The sequence below is a fragment of the Lynx rufus genome, unplaced genomic scaffold, assembly GCF_022079265.1.
Source record: "Lynx rufus isolate CCGP_SWC_20201006 ecotype Redwood Valley unplaced genomic scaffold, mLynRuf1.p SCAF_31, whole genome shotgun sequence".
NCBI lineage: Eukaryota > Metazoa > Chordata > Mammalia > Carnivora > Felidae > Lynx > Lynx rufus.
In genome coordinates, this window is record NW_025814847.1 from 4,322,731 (window position 1) to 4,345,151 (window position 22,421).

The window sequence follows — 22,421 nt, forward strand, 5'->3', positions numbered from 1 at the left end:
CATCACTCTTAGGAAGAACTTATTTTAATTTTTTTTTAATGTTGATTTATTTTTGAGGGAGAGAGACACAGAGCATGAGCGGGGGAGGGGCAGAGAGAGGGAGTCAGGATCCGAAGCAGGCTCCAGGCTCCGAGCTGTCAGCACAGAGCCCGACACAGGGCTCAAACCCACGGACCGCAAGATCATGACCTGAGCTGAAGTCAGATGTTCAACAGACTGAGCCACCCAGGCGCCCCTTAGGAAGAACTTATTTTAATAAACACATTTCATTATGGTAAATTTCAAATTAAAGAGTAGAGTGACTAGTACAAGTTCAGAGATCTATTTACGTCCATCACTAGGATCCTCTTGTGCTACATTTCCTATCTAATACTTGGATGTAGTCTGTTCTTCAGGGAACCCTGGTTCCTCCCCTTTTACTGGGAAGTGATAGGTAGAGACCACACTCCTGGGTATTAGAGGTGTTCATTGCTACTGGATTTTCATTGTATTTAGGCAGTTTGATAGAGATAAGGGGGAAGGTGTGGGTGTGTGTTAAAGCCTTTGTACGTTTCTAATATTTCAACTTGAAATTATAGGGGTTTTAAATTGTGTCTCCTTTTTTTTCTTACAAAAATTTGGTTCCTAGGGGCGCCTGGGTGGCTCAGTCGGTTAGGCGGCCGACTTTGGCTCAGGTCATGATCTCGCGGTCCGTGAGTTCGAGCCCCGCGTCGGGCTCTGTGCTGACCGCTCAGAGCCTGGAGCCTGTTTCAGATTCTGTGTCTCCCTCTTTCTCTGACCCTCCCCCGTTCATGCTCTGTCTCTCTCTGTCTCAAAAATAAATAAACGTTAAAAAAAAAAAATTTGGTTCCTAATGACATTGACATAGTAACATATTTGATCTATATATCTATCAATTATCCATCTATCTAGGTTCAAAGTAATTATACCAATATTACCACTAATATCAGTCTCCCTGGATGGAATTTAAGATTTCTTGTGGATATCATTTTGTCTTTAAAATGTATTGTCCAAAGACTGTTTTAAAGTAATTCAAAATAATCGTCTTCCATGTAAGCTATGTACTTAATTTGATAGATATATTTGTTTACATTGTTTTCAATATTTAGAGATTTGGAATATTTTTCTATATGATATAATTTTGTTTCTTAAATACTTAAAGTACTTAATTGCAAAGTCAGAACCATAAGTAGATGCAGAGAAGTCTGACATCTAGGCCTCTTTCCTCCCCTTGTAGGTCACCGTTTTTATTAATCTTTCGGTTTTTTCCTTCCATGTTTAATGTGATCAGATACGTGTATATATTCATATTCCTTTTTTATATGTAAGGTGGTATATTTATAGCCACTGTTCTAATTCTTTCTTTCATTTAACATCGTATTCTTAAAGAGGATCACACAGCAGTTGGTTGGTCTCTCCTTTTTTGGGGTCTTGTTTTTTGGGGCTTTTTTTTTTTTTTTTTTTTTTTTTTTTTTTTTGCAGTTTCATAGTACTCTCTTATACACATTCCTTTGGTTTAATCAGCCACTCTCCTGTAGATAATTATTTTAGAGTTTTGCTATTAAAATGGTGGTAGGGGGTGCCTGGCTGGCTCAGTCAAGTATAACTGTTGACCTTAGAGTTGTGAGTTTGAGCCCCACGTTGGATATAGAGATTACTTAAAATCTTAAAAAGTAGTGGTACATTTTATAGTTTTCTGCAGCTGTTATATTTTTGCCAGCGTATCTTGGCAAAAATCTAATCCAGTAGGGATTTGGTCTCCTACTGGTGGGGTTCCTGTAGTTAAATGCATATGGTATTCTAGTTATTACCCATTTCCCTTCTATAGAAATTACACCATTTTACATGCGGTACATGTCTGGGTATGCTTGAATTTGTTTTTTGTTGTTCGCCCTCTTCCATTGGTTCTTCGGTCTTTTTGTGTGTAAGTTCTGTACTGTTTAACGATAGAAGCTTTAAAAAATAATTTTACATTTGGTACAGTTGTACCCTTGCTTTTCTTCTTTTTAAGATTTTGCTAGTTATTCTTGCTTGTCTAATTTTTCAAAAGAATTTTATATTTTTTTGGTGGTATTTTTATTGGGATAGCATTAAATTTATAAATTTGTTTTGGGAAAATTGTCATCTTATGTCTTCCTATCCACAAACACAGTATGTATTTCCATTTGTTCAAGTCTTTCATTTTTATTTCATGGTTAAAAAGAACTCTTTATGTCAATTATACTTCAGTTGTTCAAGAAAATCTATGTTGAAACATGGGAGAAAAATTATTTGTTTTCCCTGACAGTGTCAAATGAAGTTCATATTTTTGATTTAAATAAATCTTTTTTATTTCTTTGGACTTTTTTTCCCCAAAATTTTTATTTAAATTCTAGTTAATTAACATATTGTGTAATATTGGTGTCAGGAGTAGAATTCAGTGATTCATCACTTACATACAACACCCAGTGTTCCTCTTAATGTGCCCTCACCCATCTATCCCATCCCCCCACCCCCCTCGCTCAGTCTGTAACCCTCAGTTTGTTTTCTATCATTAAGAGTCTCTTATCTTTCTCTCTGTTTTTCTCCCCCTTCCCATATGTTCATCTGTTTTGTTTCCTAAATTCTACATATGAAAGAAATCATATGGTATTTGTCTTTGACTGACTTGCTTTGCTTAGCGTACATAATACACTCTAGTCCATCCACATCATTGCAAATGGCAACATTCAGTTATTATTATTATTTTTTAAGTACACACACAGCTTAGTCATGGCCCTGAGATCGAGACCTGAGCTAAGATCACGAGTCAGATGTTTAACTGGCTGAGCCACCCAGGCACCCCAAGATTCTAGTCTTTTATTCTTTTTGATGGCTGAGTAATATTCCATTGTATGTATATATTTATAAGTTTATATATGCGTATATTTTAATATATAGACACATACATACAAATACTACCTCTTTATCCATTCATCAGTCATTGGACAATTGGACTCTTTCCATAATTTGACTGTTGTTCATAACACTGCTATAAACATTGGGGAGCATGTGTACCCCTTCAAATCTGTACTTTTGTATCCTTTGGATAAATACCTAGTAGTGTAATTGCTGGGTTGTAGGGTAGTTCTATTTTTAATGTTTTGAGGAGCCTGCAGACTGTTTTCCAGAGTGGCTGCACCAGTTTGCACATCCATCAACAGTGTATGAGTGTTTCCCTTTTCTCTGCATCCTCTCCCAATATCTGTTGTTGCCTGAGTTGTTAATGTTAGCCATTCTGACAAGTGCGAGGTGGTATCTCCTTGTGGTTTTGATTTGTATTTCCCTGATGAGTGATGTTGAGCATCTTTTCATGCATGTTAGCCATCTGGCTGTCTTCTTCGGAAAAGTGTCTATTCATGTCTTCTGCCCATTTCTTAATTGGATTATTTGTTTTTTGGGTGTTGAGTTTGAGAAGTTCTTCTAGATTTTGGATACTAACCCTTTATCACATATGTCATTTGCAAATATCTTTTCCCATTCTGTAGGCTGCCTTTTAGTTTGGTTGATTGTTTCCTTTGCTGTGCAGAAGGTTTTTATCTTGATGAGGTCCCAATAGTTCATTTTTGCCTTTGTTTCCCTTGCCTCCAGTGACGTGTCTAGTAAGAAGTTGCTGCGGCGGAGGTCAAAGAGGTTGCTGCCTGTGTTCTTCTAGGATGTTGATGGTTTCCTGTCTCGTGGTTAGGTCTTTCATCCATTTTGAATTTCCTTTTGTGTGCGGTCTAAGAAAGTGGTCCAGGTTCATTCTTCTGCATGTTGCTGTCCAGTTTTTTCTGACACCATTTGCTGAAGAGACTGTCTTTTTTTCCATTCGTTATTCTTTCCTGCTTTGTTGAAGATTAGTTGACTTATATAGTTGTGGTTCCATTTCTGGGTTTTCTTTTCTGTTCCGTTGATCTATGTGTCTGTTTTTGTGCAAGTACCATACTGTCTTGATCACTACAGCTTTGTAATGTAGCTTAAAGTCCGGAATCGGGATGCCTCCAGCTTTGCTTTTCTAAAAAAAAGAACTCTTTAATTGTTATCCAAAAGTAAAACAGATTGTTGTGTGAAGTAATTAATTCACTTGTGAAGTATATGGTGAGAATTCATGAATTGGGTAACAATTTATGTTAATGACTTAAAAGTTACTTCCAACTCCAAAATGTGATACAAATCTTTTTATTCAAGTTTATTTATTTATTTCGAGAGAGAGATAGAGGAAGAAAGCATGAGCACAGAAGGGGCAGACAGCAAAGGAGAGAGAGAGAATCCCAAGCAGGTTCTTCACTGTCAGCACAGAGCCTGACTTGGGGCTCGAACTCATGATCATGACCTGAACCAAAATCAAGAGTCAGATGCTCAACCAACTGAGCCACCCAGATGCCCCCTAAATGTTATATAAAAGTGCATTGTATAGAAAATGTGAATGTATTTTACTGTCTTTTTTATTCCTCTCACATTAAGAGAGAACTTGACTGTTCTTTCAAAACTGTAACTGAGGGGTACCTGGGTGGCTCAGTCGGTTAGGCGTCCAACTTGGGCTCGGTTCGTGGGTTCAAGCCCTGCATCAGACTCTGTGCTGACGGCTCAGAGCCTGGAGCCTGCTTCGGATTCTGTGTCTCCTTCTCTCTCTGCCCCTCCCCTACTTGCGCTCTTTCTCTTAAAAATAAATAAACATTGAAAAAATAAAAATAAACTATAATTGAGAATGAGTTAAAGGAGTGGAAGTAGGTTAGGGGTTGCACAGCACTGGTTTGAAATCTTTGCTATCAATGAAGGAGGTAGGCAGTGAACAATTATTTTATTTTATTTTTAAATATATATTTTTTAACGTGTATTTATTTTTGAGAGCGAATGCGTGCGGGGGAGGGGCAAAGAGATGAGGGTGAGACAGAGGATCCAAAGTGGGCTCAGCGCTGAAAGCAGGGAGGCCCATGCAGGGCTTAAACTCACGAACCGGGAGATCATGACCTGAGCCAAAGTCAGGTAGCTAACCGACTGAGCCACCCAGGCGCCCCAGTGAACTATTATTTTAAAAGAGTGCCATTGGTTATTGTAACTAACAATACTTATCTTTTTAAAAATAGGATGTTTGTATGCAAATGTTCAGTCTAAAGTAAGGTAAGAGTAGATTGCTAATTTGCCATTTTCAAACAATGTCAAAAAAAAGCAGGTTATTTTTAAATGTTGAATAATATATAAGTGTGTGTGGTTGAGAGTCAGCACAGGTAACGTTTTGCTAGCCTCTGATACAGCAGCAGAGGAACTCCTATATGGTGACATGGTGTTTAACATTAGTTAGGTTTTTAAATAAACCTTTTTAAATAAAGCACTCTTGCCTATGTTTTATCTGATATGTGATCAGTCAGGTTGTTCAGTTTTAATGCTAAACCGAAGTGTGATACAAGGTTTACTCTCTCTGAAACCTGTTTCTTGTTCAAATTTTAGGACCCTTCAAAGTTGTACAAGAAAGCAGGTGATGTTGCAGCCATTGAATGCCAATCCGAAGAAGGCATCCGTCTTCATTCACAGGGAGAAAACAGTCCTTTGTCGAAGAAGCTGTCTCCAGTACACTCAGAAATGACAGATTACATTAATGCAACATCATCTACTCTTGTTGGGAGCCGGGAGCCTGATTTAAAGGACCGAGCATTACTTAATGGAGGAACGAGTGTAACAGAGAAGTTGGCACAGCTCATCGCAACTTGCCCTCCCTCTAAGTCTTCCAAGACTAAACCGAAGAAGTTGGGAACTGGCACTGCTGCGGGATTGGTTAGCAAAGATTTGATCCGGAAAGCAGGCGTTGGCTCTGTAGCTGGAATACTACATAAGGACTTAATAAAAAAACCAGCCATCAGCACAGCAGTTGGATTGGTAACTAAAGATCCTGGGAAAAAGCCAGTGTTTAATGCAACAGTAGGATTGGTCAATAAGGACTCTGTGAAAAAACTAGGAACGGGCACTACGGCGGTGTTCATTAATAAAGACTTGGGCAGAAAGCCAGGAACTGTCACTACAGTAGGACTGCTGAGCAAGGATTCAGGAAAGAAGCTAGGAATTGGGATTGTTCCAGGGTTAGTGAACAAGGACTCTGGAAAGAAGTTAGGACTTGGCACTGTGGTTGGGCTGGTTAATAAAGACTTGGGAAAGAAATTGAGTTCTACTGTTGGCCTAGTGGCCAAGGACTGTGCAAAGAAGATTGTAGCAAATTCAGCAATGGGATTAGTTAACAAGGACATGGGAAAGAGACTGGTGAGTTGCTCTATGGCAGGCCTGGTCAGTAAAGATGCCATAAACCTTAAAGCCGAAGCACTGCTCCCCACTCAGGAACCACTCAAGGCTTCTTGTAGTACAAACATCAGTAGTCATGAAAGTCAGGAACTTTCTGAATCCCTGAAAGACAGCACCACCAGCAAAACTTTTGAGAAGAATGTTATACGGCAGAGTAAAGAAAGCATATTGGAAAAGTTCTCAGTTCGAAAAGAAATCATCAATTTGGAGAAAGAAATGTTCAGCGAAGGAACATGCATTCAGCAAGACAGTTTCTCATCCAGTGACAGGGGGCCTTATGAAACCTCAAAGCATGAAAAGCAACCTCCCGTGTACTGCACTTCTCCGGACTTTCAAATGGGAGCTGCTTCAGACGCATCCACAGCAAAATCCCCGTTCAGTGCAGTAGGAGAGAGCAGTCTCCCCTCCCCATCGCCCACCGTATCTGTCAACCCTCTAACCAGAAGTCCCCCTGAAACTTCACAGCTGGCCCCTAATCCATTGCTTTTAAGTCCTTCCACAGAATTAATGGAAGAAATTTCTGAATCTGTTGGAAAGAACCAGTTTACTCCTGAAAGTACCCACTTGAACATTGGTCATAGGTCCGTGGGTCACAGCATGAACATCGAATGTAAAGGGATTGATAAAGAGCTAACTGATTCAAAAACCGCGCATCTAGATATTCCAAGAATAAGCTCTTCCCTGGGAAAAAAGCCAAGTTTGACTTCCGACTCCAGTATTCACGCAATTACCCCTTCGGTTGTTAACTTCACTAGTTTATTTAGTAACAAGCCCTTTCTAAAACTTGGTGCAGTAGGTGCGTCGGACAAACACTGCCAAGTGGCTGAAAGCCTAGGCACGAGTTTGCAGTCGAAACCATTGAAAAAACGGAAAGGAAGGAAACCTCGGTGGACTAAAGTGGTGGCGAGAAGCACGTGCCGGTCTCCCAAAGGGCTAGAGTTAGAAAGATCAGAGCTTTTTAAGAATGTTGCGTGTAGCTCACTATCAGGTAGTAATTCTGAGCCAGCCAAGTTTATGAAAAACATCGGACCATCTTCGTTTGTAGATCATGACTTCCTGAAACGCCGATTGCCAAAGCTGAGCAAGTCCACGGCCCCGTCTCTTGCTCTCCTAACTGATAGTGAAAAACCCGCTCACAAGGCTTTTGCTACTCACAAGCTCTCCTCCAGTATGTGTGTCTCTAGTGACCTTTTGTCTGACATTTATAAGCCCAAGAGGGGAAGACCTAAAGCTAAGGAGATGCCTCAACTGGAAGGGCCACCTAAAAGGACTTTAAAAATCCCTGCCTCTAAAGTGTTTTCTTTGCAGTCTAAGGAAGAACAGGAACCCCCGATTTTACAGCCAGAAATCGAAATTCCTTCCTTCAAGCAAAGTCTTTCTGTGTCTCCTTTTCCGAAAAAGAGAGGCAGACCGAAGAGGCAGATGAGGTCACCAGTCAAGATGAAGCCACCTGTACTATCCGTGGCTCCGTTTGTTGCCACCGAGAGTCCAAGCAAGCTGGAGTCTGAAAGTGATAACCATCGGAGCAGCAGTGATTTCTTTGAGAGTGAGGATCAGCTTCAGGACCCAGACGATCTGGACGACAGGCACAGGCCCGCTGTCTGCAGCATGAGTGACCTAGAGATGGATCCAGATAAAAAAATTACCAAGAGGAACAACGGACAGCTAATGAAAACAATTATCCGCAAAATAAATAAAATGAAGACTTTGAAGAGGAAGAAACTGCTGAATCAGATTCTGTCAAGCTCCGTAGAATCAAGTAATAAAGGGAAAGTGCAATCCAAACTCCATAATACAGTGTCCAGTCTTGCCGCCACGTTTGGCTCTAAATTGGGCCAGCAGATAAACGTCAGCAAGAAAGGGACCATTTACATAGGAAAGAGAAGGGGTCGAAAACCAAAAACTGTCTTAAACGGCATTCTTTCTGGTAGCCCTACCAGCCTTGCTGTCCTTGAGCAAACTGCTCAGCAGGCAGCTGGCTCGGCATTAGGACAGATCCTTCCCCCTTTGCTGCCCTCCTCTGCTAGTGGGTCCGAGATTCTCCCGTCACCTGTGTGCTCCCAGTCTTCCGGGACTAGTGGGGGTCAGAGCCCTGTGAGCAGTGACGCGGGCTTCGTGGAACCCAGTTCAGTGCCGTATCTGCATTTACACTCCAGACAGGGCAGTATGATCCAGACGCTTGCAATGAAGAAGGCCTCAAAGGGGAGGAGGCGACTGTCTCCTCCTACTTTGTTGCCGAATTCTCCCTCCCACTTAAGTGAACTCACCTCCCTGAAAGAGGCCACTCCTTCTCCCATTAGTGAGTCTCACAGCGACGAGACCATTCCCAGCGATAGTGGAATCGGAACCGATAATAACAGCACTTCGGACAGAGCAGAGAAGTTTTGTGGACAGAAAAAGAGGCGGCATTCTTTTGAACATGTTTCTCTGATTCCCCCTGAAACCTCTACAGTCCTGAGCAGTCTTAAAGAAAAACATAAACACAAATGTAAGCGCAGGAATCACGATTACCTCAGCTATGACAAGACGAAGAGGCAGAAACGAAAACGGAAAAAGAAATACCCCCAGCTCCGAAGCAGACAGGATCCAGACTTTATTGCAGATCTGGAGGAACTGATAAGTCGTCTGAGTGAAATTCGAATCACCCATCGAAGTCATCATTTTATCCCCCGAGACCTGCTGCCCACTATTTTTCGCATCAACTTTAATAGCTTCTATACACACCCTTCTTTCCCCTTGGACCCTTTGCACTACATTCGAAAACCTGACTTAAAAAAGAAGAGAGGGAGACCCCCTAAGATGAGGGAGGCAATGGCCGAAATGCCCTTCATGCACAGCCTTAGTTTTCCTCTTTCCGGTACAGGATTCTATCCGTCCTACGGCATGCCTTACTCTCCGTCACCCCTTACAGCCACTCCCCTGGGACTAGGTTACTATGGAAGGTACCCCCCCACTCTCTACCCTCCTCCGTCTCCTTCTTTCACTCCTCCGCTTCCACCTCCTTCCTACATGCATGCTGGTCACTTACTTCTCAACCCCACCAAATACCATAAGAAAAAGCATAAGCTACTGCGACAGGAGGCCTTTCTCACAACCAGCAGGACTCCTCTCCTTTCCATGAGCACCTACCCTAGCGTCCCTCCCGAGATGGCCTATGGTTGGATGGTCGAGCACAAACATAGGCACCGTCACAAGCACAGAGAACACCGCTCTTCTGAGCAACCCCAGGTTTCCATGGACGCCGGCTCTTCCAGATCTGTTTTGGAGTCCTTGAAACGCTATCGATTTGGGAAGGAAACTGTTGGAGAGCGATATAAGCATAAGGAAAAGCACCGATGTCATATGTCCTGCCCTCATCTCTCTCCTTCGAAAAGCTTAATAAATCGAGAAGAACAGTGGGTCCACCGAGAGCCTTCAGAATCTAGTCCACTGGCTTTGGGATTGCAAACACCTTTACAGATCGACTGTTCAGAGAGTTCTCCAAGCTTATCCCTGGGAGGGTTCACTCCCAGCTCTGACCCGGCCAGCAGCGATGAGCATACAAACCTTTTCACAAGTGCAATAGGCAGCTGCCGAGTCCCCAACCCGAACTCCAGCGGCCGGAAGAGACTAGCTGACAGTCCTGGACTGTTTTCTGCACAGGACACTTCGCTCACTCGGCCTCACAGGAAGGAGCCACTGCCTTCCGGCGAGAGGGCAGTGCAGACGGCGACAGGTAAGGAGGGCTCCTTCGCTGCCTGTTGTTTGTGTTGGGAAAGGAGAGGACTTGGCCCTCAGGTTGCCTGATGCGTGTATGTGAACTCTTAACGGTTTGGTTTGTATAAACAGATGTGGCATGGTATCTTCAGCGTTCTTGTTTTTGGTACATGTGAGAAGTAAGATAAGGCCTGTCTTTGCATTAACTCTGAATTTTGAGAAGAGGTACCGTTACAAAAACAAACAACACTCAAGTTTTGGAAACCAGGAAAAATGATTCTTCTTTCTTACACAAAAAGGCGGTTACAGTTTCTTTAGGGAGAAATGGCCCATGGGTGTTGTTGGCAGCTGTGCAGGACTTTTAATATATTCTAATCTAGTAATTATAAGTGAGTTTATGTTACAGGAAGAAATGTCAACCCAGTGTGTCTCATAATAAAAATCTAGGCTTTCAAAATTATCAACGTCGTAAAAGGGACTTCATTCTGCAGAGTGATCTCTAGGTATCCTCACAAAAGCTGCTTCAGTCGCATATGAAATGACATAAAACAAATCTGCATGATACATTTGAAACACCTGCAAAGCTCGTAAGAACTGAAACAAAGATAGGAAACAAGAAAGTGGAAGCACTGCCCATTCATGTAGAAAGAAGGCATCTGTGAGTCAGAAGGTCTTTATCAGAGATCTCAGCTCTGGGGGTTTGGTTGTAGGTAACTCTAGGAAGTCTGCGGAACCTCTATAGAGTTATAAGTACAATCATGTGTATGTGTGCTTGTGCGTACTTTTCAGGGGAAAAATCTATAAATTGCATCACATTCTCCAAGTCAATTCTCTAAGCCTCCATACCTCTTCCTATAAAATGGTAACAATAGGGTTATCGTGAGAAGTAAATGAGATTATAAGGTGTGTATTGAAGTGATTTGCACATTGTAAGTGCGCAGATGTTAATTGGTAAAATCATTCCCCAAAAGATTAAAAACTTAGGCATTATAGGAAATGATAAACCCCTCTAATGTGTTTTTGCTTATGCTGTTCATTATTCACGAAATTTTGAAAAAGCCATTTTTGTTGAGAAACTGAGCATTCTTTAGTTTCTAACGATGTAATAAAGAGAAGAAAAATTCCTAAGTTTTAATTAGGTTCATTCAGCAAATTTTTGATGAATAAGTCACTGAGTATCAGTTTGTCAGGCACTCTACTTTGTGGGCTCTTGGGAGGAATAAGGCACACAAATACATTGTTCTCATGGGACTTACAGAGGAGGAGATAGGCGATGAACAAAAATGTACATGTTAAATGTCATTAGAGATGTGATCAGAGCGTTCAAGCAAGAAAAAGAAAAGAAAACACGGAGTGTGGAAGGGGGCCTGACTCAGCAAGCCGTCTCTGACAAGGTGACTCTAAACTGTTTGTTACCTGAAGGCCGAGCAGCAGTTAGCTGGGGAGACAGTTGTACTCACTCATTGACTCCCTCACTTAGTTGTTAAAGTCTAGAACGTGTGGCACTCTTCCAGTCACTGGCGTCAAGACATGAGGTCAGGCCCCGTGAACTTTCAGCCCTAGTGACACAGGACCAATAGTAGAGTGGTAAGCTCACAAGGAAAGGCATAATCGGGGGGAAATGCTGTCAAGTTAATACTACAGTGTCAGGATGGGTCGTTACCGGGAGGGGGGCGCCTGTTTAGGTAAAGTTATTGGTTACGGCCTAAGGATGAAAAGTTGAAGCTTGAAGGATGAGAAGCCGCCGCTTCTCAGGCAGAAGTTTGAGTCAAGAGCACGTTTGAAGATGCTGGGCTGAGAAAGAGTAGTATCTAGAGGTACTCTTTACTATCTAATACCTAAATATATTAGAAGACCTTGGTGGCCGGGTCACGGTGGCAGGACAGGGAACACAGGACGGTGCGAGAATTGGGGGTGAAGAAAGCAGCCAGGCCGTGTTCAGAGAGTTTAGGTTTTACACTAGGCTTAGGCAAGAGACAGAGGAGTACTGATTTTAGAGTCGCTTCTTTAAAGGATCATTCTGGCTCGTGTGTGAACGTTCACTTGTGGAGGAGAGAGCTGGTTGTAGGGAGGTTGGCAGTCTGTCGGTGGGGGGGGGGGGGGGGGAGGCGTGTGGTGCGGACAGACCCCTGCAGGGACATTGCAGGGGTCGGCGTGGTGCCACCTGGAGGAGGCATACATAGGGAAGCACACTTTGCTTTTTTAATACGCGTGAACTTTGGAATGTCTTAGAACATCTTTAGAACGTTCAAGCGGGGAGACAGCAGGCAGTTGGAGACCTGATTCTTGAGCTCAATAAAGATGTTTTGGCTGGAGATAGGGGTGTTTCACTATGAGGTTCTGAGAAACTGTCAATATCACTTACAAAAAATAAAAGGGCTTCTAGAAAAGATAAAGTCGGGAGCAGATTCTCAAAATGTGTGCAACTTTGTACCCAGAGCACCAAGAAAAATAATAATTCTAGAAAATGCCAGCAGCAGTTAAAAAGACAAATTGTTTGATAAAGAAAGAAAGACTACAGTAAACATAGCATTTAACTTTTCAGGAAAAGACGAAGGTAACTTGATAGAAGGGGATTAGAGAAGGGTCAGAGCCGCTCAGTTGTGGACACAAAAGCATGTCGCTGGCAGATAAGAGAAGTGATGCTAGATACGGCTGGTTCTGGTTTCTCGTCCTCGTTTGGCTCTTTTGCAGGAAGATCTGGGGAAAGCACGTGTTGGGTGATCTGCGGCCGGTGCTCTGACGAGGAGCGGTGCTCCCTGGCTCACTCTGTTGAGATCGTGTGTGAGCCTGCTCAGTGACCATATCATCCTGGTATTCTTCTGCTTACCAGTTGTGTGTGAGCTGGTTTGCTTCACTGGAACAAAACAGTTGCTGCGTTCATGTGTCTGTTGATCTGTCACAATGTGATGGATGATGTTCCCCAAAGGAGGGGATAGACCCGGAATCCGGGGCCTCAGACAGCCCTGAGGAACCGCACCATTTAAAGTATTGGTTATTTACCATGTATGCTAACTAACTAGAATTTAAATAAAAACTTGAAATAAAGAAGCAGTGGTTAAAAGCCATCACCCTTTGGTTTGTCTGTAACCATTTGGGATCTCTTCAGTTTTTTAAAAACTAATTGCCAAGGCTTAAAACTCTGGAGATTTCACACAAAGTTCAGAAATCTGCTTTCCTTTAAAAGAAAAACCAGAACAGGGGCATCTGGGTGGCTCGGTCGGTTAAGCGTCCAACTTCGGCTCAGGTCATGATCTCACAGTTCGTGGGTTTGAGCCCTGCGTCGGGCTCTGTGCGGACAGCTCAGAGCCTGGAGCCTTCTTGGGATTCTGTGTCTCCCTCTCTGCCCCTCCCCCTGCTCATGCTCTGTCTCTCAAAAATAAACATTAAAATTAAAAAAAAATAATAATAAAATAAAAAGCAGAACATCTGGCAAAAGTTAATCCCCATTTCCTGGATGACATCAATGGCACCCCCCCCCCCACACTCTGTTGGGGCAGGCGCTATTCAATTCGTCTCAGTCCACACCATTTCCTTGTGGTGTGCCGTATCTGGCTCAGTTCAGATATTGAAGCAGTGTATCTGTCTCCAAGGAACATTTTAGTTTGAGGCCTCTAATCTAAGAGTTGTGAGAAGGAGCTTGTAACAGGTAGGGAAATCGAGGTGGAAGTGAAGCGAGCTGACAGGGTGGTTGAACGTATTAGCTACGCAAACGCTAAAGTCACCCAGGAGACCGGCTACAGGAGGTGGGGTGAAAGGATGGATGTGAGCCTGGTTGCAGGGTCCTCAGGAGGTACAGGTCTAATGTGGGAAAATATCTGCCTTAAGAATAAGAATTTGTCTCCTTCCTCTTAAAAAAAAATAACAAAAACATTAAGATCTCTGAAGTCACCGTTCTGACACTAGTTTTCTGGGGTTGAGGAAAGACCCTGCAATTTTAAGGGCAAAGTCCTTCAAAGACTGCCCCCACTTCCTGTGCCGGAGCGAGTTTCAGTGACCCCAGTCCACCTACACTCTTGTCTAGACTGCTGCAAATTTGGGGCTTCCCACAATCCCACAAACCCTCAAGTTTTGATAATTTGGTACAACAACTCAGAAGTTACTGAAACCACTGTACGTAGGATTACAGTTTTATTGTCATAAAGAACGCAGATCAGGAATTGAAGAGATTCCCAGGACAAGGCCTAGGGTGGAGGACACACAGCCTCCCTGCCCGGTGTCTGTCTGTGGGATCAGGGTGTGTCGCCTTCCCGGCACACCACTGTGTTCACCAACCAGGGAGCAATGCCAGGCCTTTGTGTCTAGAGTGTTGATTGGGCCTAATTACATAGGCATGATTAATTAAATCACTGGCTGGGTGCTCAAACCCTATCTCTACCCACTCCCCCCCCTCCCCCCACTGTAGATAGGGCTGGCCCCAAATTTCAGCCCTCTAATCCTGTGATTGGTCTTTGTAGTGAGCAGCCCCACCCTGAGGCTACCCAGGGTCCACCTTAAGTCAGCTCTTTGGCATAACAAAGACCCTTCTGTCACTCAGGAAATTCTAAGGGTTTTTGAAGCCAAGAATCAGAGAACAGATACATTCTTTATTGTATCACAAATCCGCAAATTCGTGGAGCCTCTCCGTCTTCTTCACAATTACTCTTTTGATAAGTGGGTAGAAATGTGTCTTGATTTTCTACTTAAGGAACTTTTTCAAGTAGACATGAAAACTGGTTACGTATCCTAGTTCTTAAAACCAGTTGAGAAAACGATTTTTAGTTAAGGAAAGTTATAAGAAAAAATTACTAACTAAAGCCTGGGGTATCTTCTAATTTAATCTCTTTGAAAGTCAGAACTTTGTTTGTTTTGGCACAGCTTTATGTATTTTTTTTTAATTTTAATTATTAATGATGATGGCTATCCCTTCCACAGTTATTGTCTGTTGTTTGCCAGGAGCAGGGAATAAAATCATGAGTAAGATGTGATTTGCTGCCAGAAGGAATTTACACTTACTCAGAGAACATAGGCATGTTTACAAATAATTATCCATGGCTCCAGGGGCGCCTGGCTGCTGGGTAGGTACAGCATGCTACTCTCGACCTCGGGGTTGTGGGTTCGATCCCCACTTTGTGTGTAGAGATCACCTAAAATCTTAAACAGTGGTGCCTGGCTGGCTTGGTTGGTTGGGCATCTGACACTTGGTTTTGGCTCAGGTCATGATCTCATGGTTCATGAGTTTGAGCCCCACCTCAGACTCTGCTGACAGCTCGGAGCCTGGAGCCTGCTTTGGATTCTGTGTCTACCTCTCCCTCCTTCTCTCACTCTGCCCCTCCCCTGTTTGTGCCCTGTCTCTCAAAAATAAATGTTAAAACTATTTTTTTAATATTAAAAAAACAAATCTTAAATACTGACTGATAACTCCTAAAGATATGTTCACAACATGTTTTGGGGGCAGACAAGAGAGGGGCTCACCTAGGAGGAGCTAGAAAGACTCCTAGTTTTTAGTTTAGTGTGCAAAGAATAAAGGATGAAGACTATTTCTTACAGAGAAAGAAGCTTTTAGGGTCTTAGTGACCTCATAGTATGCTTAGGTAACTGTTTACAGTCTGATATGGAACCCACAGGATGAGACTGGAAAGACAGGAGACAGATCATAAAGCCTCTTGTTTATTATATAAGATTGTAGGGAGTTTAGAGTTTACCCTGTGGGCAATGGGAAGTTAAAGGTTTTAAAGCAGGATGATTTGCTGAGATTAAATTGACAACACTGTGGTACATGTACTGGGGAGAGATCAGGTGTACTAGTTTGGGAATTGCCCCAGCAGAATCTTTGGGGGCCTGAACCAAGGTAGTGATGGAGAAAACATATTCAGAAGAAGTAGATTTTAAAAAGAGGGGAGGAGGGGCGCCTGCGTGGCGCAGTCGGTTGGGCGTCCGACTTCAGCTAGGTCACGATCTCGCGGTCCGTGAGTTCGAGCCCCGCGTCAGGCTCTGGGCTGATGGCTCAGAGCCTGGAGCCTGTTTCCCATTCTGTGTCTCCCTCTCTCTCTGCCCCTCCCCCGTTCATGCTCTGTCTCTCTGTGTCCCCAAAAAATAAATAAACGTTGAAAAAAAAATTTTTTTTTAAAAAATAAAAAGAGGGGAGGAGGGGTGCCTGGGTGGCGCAGTCGGTTAAGCGTCCGACTTCAGCCAGGTCATGATCTCGCGGTCCGTGAGTTCGAGCCCTGCGTCAGGCTCTGGGCTGATGGCTCAGAGCCTGGAGCCTGTTTCCGATTCTGTGTCTCCCTCTCTCTCTGCCCCTCCCCCGTTCATGCTTTGTCTCTCTCTATCCCAAAAATAAATAAACGTTGAAAAAAAAATTAAAAAAAAAAAAAGAGGGGAGGAGGGGGCGCCTGGGTGGCTCAGTCAGTTGATCGTCTGACTTCGGCTCAGGTCATGATCTCACAGTCCGTGGGTTCGAGCCCCGCGTCGGGCTCTTTGCTGACAGCTCAGAGCCTGGAGCCTGCTTCGGATTCTGTGTCTCCCTCTCTCTCTGCCCCTCCCCTGCTCATGTTCTGTCTCTCTCTGTCTCAAAAATAAATGAATGAATGAATAAATAAATAAATAAATAAATAAATAAATAAATAAATCGTTAAAAAGAGGCGAGGAAAGGGGAAGACTTTAGAATGTCTGCAGGATGCCCCTCCGGTAATGGGTTGGACAGCGGTGTAATTAAGTGAAAGGAGGCGCTCAGAAGAGATGGCTGGAGATAAAAGGCAGATTTGGGTTTCATGCTGTTCAGTGGGATATATGCATCTGTAGCTCAGAGGAGAAATCACCCTGAAGAGGAAAATTGTAGGTAAGTGATTGTTGAAGCCGTGAGAAGTGGTCCTGTTTCGCTGGGCGCACCACACTGCTAAGGGGACAGGAATGTCAGGTGCTGCTGGGGTCAACTCGAAGAGGCTGGGAGTAGAGGCTGCCTTTGGCTGATTATCACCTGTGAGCTCACAGTGGTTTCTGTGGAGGTAAATGTTCGATTTCTGGGGGTGCAGGAACGAACGGGAAGTGAGGAAGTGCAGACCGTTAAGATTCTTACAGCTTTACATTTGTGGTAATTCCAGCTGGTTTATTACGTACTCGTAATTACACATGCTGCCAAGGAGATATTTGCATTTCTCAGTATGTGATTGTTTCGACGTCACATGGTAATTATTCTTAAAGTGTACAAAGAGCATAACTAAACTTTGTTATTTTAATTTGGCCTCGGCCTTCAGCTGATATTTTTTTCTGTGGATAACTTAAAGACAGATTCATTATACATTAATTGGTATCCTGTTAAAATACCCAAAATAGGACTTCCTACTGTGCCATATAATACAAAATTGCCAATTACCTTCTGGACATTATTATCATGAAAAGGCTTCCCAGTGGCCAAAGCAGGAACAATGTAAGCAACAGATAATAATAATAATAATAATAATAATAATGTCACTATTAAGTGACAGTATTGGATTATAATGTAAAGATACAGCAAATACCCATTACTCCATGTTGATGTAACTAAGTGATCGTATGGGGCACCTGGCTGTCTCACTTGGAAGAGCATGCGACATTTGATCTCGGGATCACAAGTTTCAAGCCCCATGTATGGCATAGAGCTTATCTAAAAACAAACAAAAAAAAGAATGACCAATTAAATCAGTGGAAGGAAGGGACAAATTTTCCTTACAGAAGAATTACAAATAGTATATGTAGACCAGCCTCTTCAAGGAGGTGGACTTTAATTCCCCTCTTCTTGAATATGCACTGCACTTAGTGACCTAATGGCACGTAACAGAGGACAAGAAGGAGAGAATAGCAACTTTGCAGTGAAGGAGACGAGCAGACCGACCACACCTTAACCGGGTGCAAGTTTAACTTCATCAATGATGAATCGTGCCGATAACAGGTAGCCTCTGATGTAATTAGCCGGGAACTTTGTTCTGTGGTGTTCTTTCCAAAACTTATAACCACAGTATTCTTTTAAAAAACACAACCCTGTTCTAATAATACTAAAACCAAAAAAAGAGACATTGTACAAAATATGTGACCAGTGTACCTCAGAAGTGTCGAGGACCTGAGAAAACAAGGAAAGATTAGGAAACTGTCACAGATGAGAGAGGATTGAGACATGGCAACTAAATACAATGTGATATTGTGATTGGCCCCTAGACCAGGAAAAAGACATATGTGGAAAAAATCATATTAATGTCAATTTCATAGTTTTGGCAGATGTATCATAGTTAAAATATAAGACGTTAAGTTAACGTTAGGGGAAGTTGGGTAAAGGCTGTGTGAGAAGTCTCACTTTGTACTATCTTCCATAAATTTAACATTATAGCAAAACAACTAGTTTAGTGTTTTTTTTTTTAAACAGTACTAATTGTTGAGGGAAGCCTATCTCTAATAACTAAAGAAAAAATAAAACAGATTCTTACGATTTGGATTGAGTAGATTTTTCGTGTTTGTTGGCATAAAGTAGGCATATCTATGAATTATGTTGATGTGCATATGAGGAAAATAAAATTAGATCAGGGGCACAGGCAGGAAGGATCTTCCTTCCTGTGTGGTCTGGAGCCAGGTGGCTGACCTTGCCTTGTTTCCTAGCTGGGCAAACTGATAATCACTTGAGCAAATTTGGACTAAACAAATTAAGTGGCATAAAGCTTTAAAAGGAGTAACAGCTCTCATCATTTTATAAATGATGTTTGTGTGGTGGTTAGCTCATTCTTCTTCTGTGTTCTTCTGTAGGAACTGTTAGGGACCAATAGTCTAAGACCAACCTGATGCATGTGAAATCATAGGGATTCCACACCCAAGCCTCGCCTGGCCTTTCTGGCCTCGCCTGGTCCTGGTAACCAATTAAATCAGTATCTACATTCGGTAGACCTAAAATGGGCCTGATGAGAAAGAGAATCACATACTCTATCCCTGTTTTTCAGCGTTTTCAACTCATGGCTGGCTGTACATGGTCAGTCTGCAACCTGACTTCAAAAATGGGGGATGGTTCCCCCTAGAGCTCACAAAGTAGAGAATGTATTACACACGCACACACACATAATTATTACAGGTTTCAATAACTTTTTTGTCCCCCCAGGAGTAAATTAGAGCTGATTTTTATTTTCGTTTGGAAAAAGTATATTTACTGTAAAAATGTAATGGTTGAAGAAAAGTATACTGTGCTTTGTTTTCTTTTTAACTGGAGAGTGTCTGCATTGATCAGAATTTTCTGATATAGGACATTGTCTCTAGCATGATGTATAAAGATACCCCCAAAAGTAAAGCGTGAACACGTGTGAAGATGAAATCCGAAAATTGATTATGGTGGTTAGTGCAGTTCTGGGGTTTCCAGTGGGATTCCATTTCAGTGGATGATGTGCTTTGGGCATTACGAGAAATAGCCTAATTAGAGGGAGGAAAACAGACTTTTTAGCTTAAAAATCACCAGCATAGGCTCTGAATCATTCTCTCTTGTAGTGCATTTAATTGGTGAGTCAGATGAAATGTATTGCTTTCAGTAAATGTATTTCCCACAATTGGAAACAGCTGTTTTTATCATGGAACCAGCTTTTATCTCAGCATTCAGCTCATTCAGTAGAAGCTTCCAGGACTCCTGTGAGCTGTGAACCATAGCAAAGGATTCAGAATTTAATCTGGGAACAAAAAAAAAAACCTGATCAGAAGCTCCCAATAGTTGGTTCATATTCTTTTTGTTGTTGTTAATGTGTATTTATTTTTGAAAGAGAGACAGAGAGTGAGTGGGTGAGGGGTAGAGAGACAGACAGAATCCGAAGCAGGCTCCAGGCTCCCAGCTGCCAGCACAGAGCCCGACGTCAGGACTTGAACTCACGAGCTGCAAGATCATGACCTGAGCTGAAGTCAGACGCCCAACCGACTGAGTCACCCAGGCACCCCGGTTCATATTCTTTTACTATGGTATTCCTTTGTGTGATAAGCCAGCTTTGATGCAGTCACTGTTCAACAAACACTCCCGATAGTCTTAACTTGTAAATGATAAAATAAGTTTCTTTCTTAAAATTTTATAATACATTGTTTTGGTGGGAAGGAATGATTTAAATGTTAGAAACTAGTTTTAAATATGTGATTTTAAAATAAATGTGTATCATCTATAAACTGGCTTCAGCATGGTATCCTTCCAAATCTAGCACACTTAATCTGTTTTTCCATGGCTTACCCAACGATATTTCTAGCATTGGAAACAGCAGACAATCTGCTCACCCAAACCATTCCCTGGTTACTTGGGTCTTTAGTGCTGATCTCCCAACAGAGTGTGACCAGAACTCGTAACTATAATAAGTTTCGAAAGTTTTCATAGTGGATTTACACTAAAGAAATACATGTTTTATCCAAGCAGCTGTTGGTTTCATTCACTGTGTTCTTTTGTTAATTTACGTTTGGAAATTCCCTCGTTTTTTAGCCTAGGGTAGGTACTCAGGGCTTCAATGAAGTAGTGAGGTTGAATTATTACTCTAGTTTTTTCTTGGTGATACCTTTTTCCCAACAGACACCACAATCAGTGGGAATTGTCTCCTTTTACGCTGACGTCTCTGCCCATTTGACTCCGTCCTCACACCCAGACGTCTGAAAACGTACTATTTCTTTTTTATCTTAGATAGGTTTCAGTTCCTCCTGTGTAGACACCAAGATCTCTTGTGACAAATCAACTTCAGAACAGCTGCTTGGTTTCCACCCATTTTTATATATAATGAAAAGATTTCCAGGTTCTTATCCATTAAATCCAGTTATGTCCTTTTTTGTTTTCTCCACTTTCTGACATTCTTACCCATGATGTCACCCTACAGTTTTGCTGTAGAAGTACCATCTCTCCCCCTTTTTGTCTTCTTTGTCAAAGGTGTTTCCTCAAAACCTGCCTTTATGTTTAAAAGCTCAGTGAATAATGGCCAAGAAAAATCCAGAGACTCTACGGTCAAAACCACTTCAAGCTTCCCTCACATTTCTAAGTTTGTTTTTAATTCTTAATTCCCTTATTCTTTTCCCAATTTATGATGGTCCCTTTTTTTGTTTCCCTCCTTGCTGATAGTCGGCCTTCTTTTTTCCACGAAGACCTCTAGTTTTCTAGCTGAAGAAAAAGAATACTTGTAGTAATCACCTTACATTTATGCTGAAGTCCAGTTTTATTTGGTTGCCTTCTTGGTGATTTACTTATAACTTCTGCTTCATTTATGTGTGTGGAAGCTCTAAACATATCTCTGAAGCTGTCAGAGGTCTGAGTAACGAGTTATTCAGTAGCGTTTCTACCCAGTCGTTTTGTCAGTTGCGGAATTACCACTTCGATTCTGTTCACTTCTGAAGTACTTAATTATTTGGCTTCGTGCTGTATCGACATGGGAACTCTCTGATACGTAAAATCATAGGTATTCTCCGTGTGTATTCTTTGACGAAGTATCACATTGTCTCGAACTGAAATCCATACAACCCTCTTGTCCTGTAAGGAGTGCAGAGTGTTCTCACAACCCTCCAGGCAGATCTGAAATGACCGCTGATGACACGGGAGCAAACACGCATCGCGTGGTGGAGACAGCGACAAGGCAGTCACTGACCTGAGGAGTCCCACCGTGGCGTGGCCGAAGCCGAGAGTAAGCGGGGCAAGCAGACGGCGGTGCCCTCCCCTCCCCGTCCAGACCTGCACTGGCGCCCGGTCGCCGTGGGCACATCGGGTTTCACTGATGGAATCCAGAGCGTGGCCGTGACCCTGAAGGAGGTGTGGTGAAGAGTCCGCGGATTGGAAGATTCACTTTCCAGGAGCTTTTACCACCTTGCAGGTGCCGACCAGCCTGGGAGGTGCCTGTCCTACCAGTGCTTCCCAGTTGGGGGTACTTCTTTATGCTTAGGAATAATGCTGGAGCCCCTAAATTAGTTCCACTTCCCAAGTGGGCATAAGTCCTTGCCCTTGTTTCATTTTTCTTTTTATTTTGAATAGTTGCCTACGCATCAGTGACATTGTTAAGTAATTAAGGTCTAAAAATTTATGATGAACCTAAGGAGCCAATTTATGTATGAGAGCATAACGTTTATAAAAACCCTTTCAATTGCTTGCGTTACCTCACTTTGAAACTCGCATCAGTCGAGTGAGTTCGAGTGCTTTCTCAGACCAACGTTCAAGTGCATTGACTTGCCAAGATCTTAAAAGTCTTAATTATAGCAGAGCCAGGACTCAAACTCAGGGCACCTTTGGTGATGTACCTAACACTGCGCCACGCACAGCTGTGCACAGCACTCCGCTTTAGGTTTCGAAATGTGGATATGTTGTTCTCCCTTGAAATGGACATTCTTGTTCTGTCCGGGCGTTAGCTTGCTCTCCCCCGGCCACCCAGCTGCGCATGGCACTTAGGAAATAGTACATTTTTGGCAGTGTTGGAGATAACGTTTGCAAATCTCACCCGATTTCTGCT

The 22,421-nt window shown here is 42.6% G+C and overlaps 1 protein-coding gene across 4 annotated transcripts in view; it reads left to right on the forward strand.

The window, feature by feature from the left end:
* Positions 1-22,421, forward strand: part of ASH1L (ASH1 like histone lysine methyltransferase) — a 197,751-nt gene that overhangs the window by 58,259 nt on the left and 117,071 nt on the right. For all 4 annotated transcript variants that reach the window (XM_047092692.1, XM_047092693.1, XM_047092694.1 and 1 more), the window contains one exon: positions 5,449-10,006. In XM_047092692.1, coding sequence (XP_046948648.1) covers positions 5,449-10,006 — 4,558 coding nt within the window. The remainder of the gene's footprint in view (positions 1-5,448; positions 10,007-22,421) is intronic.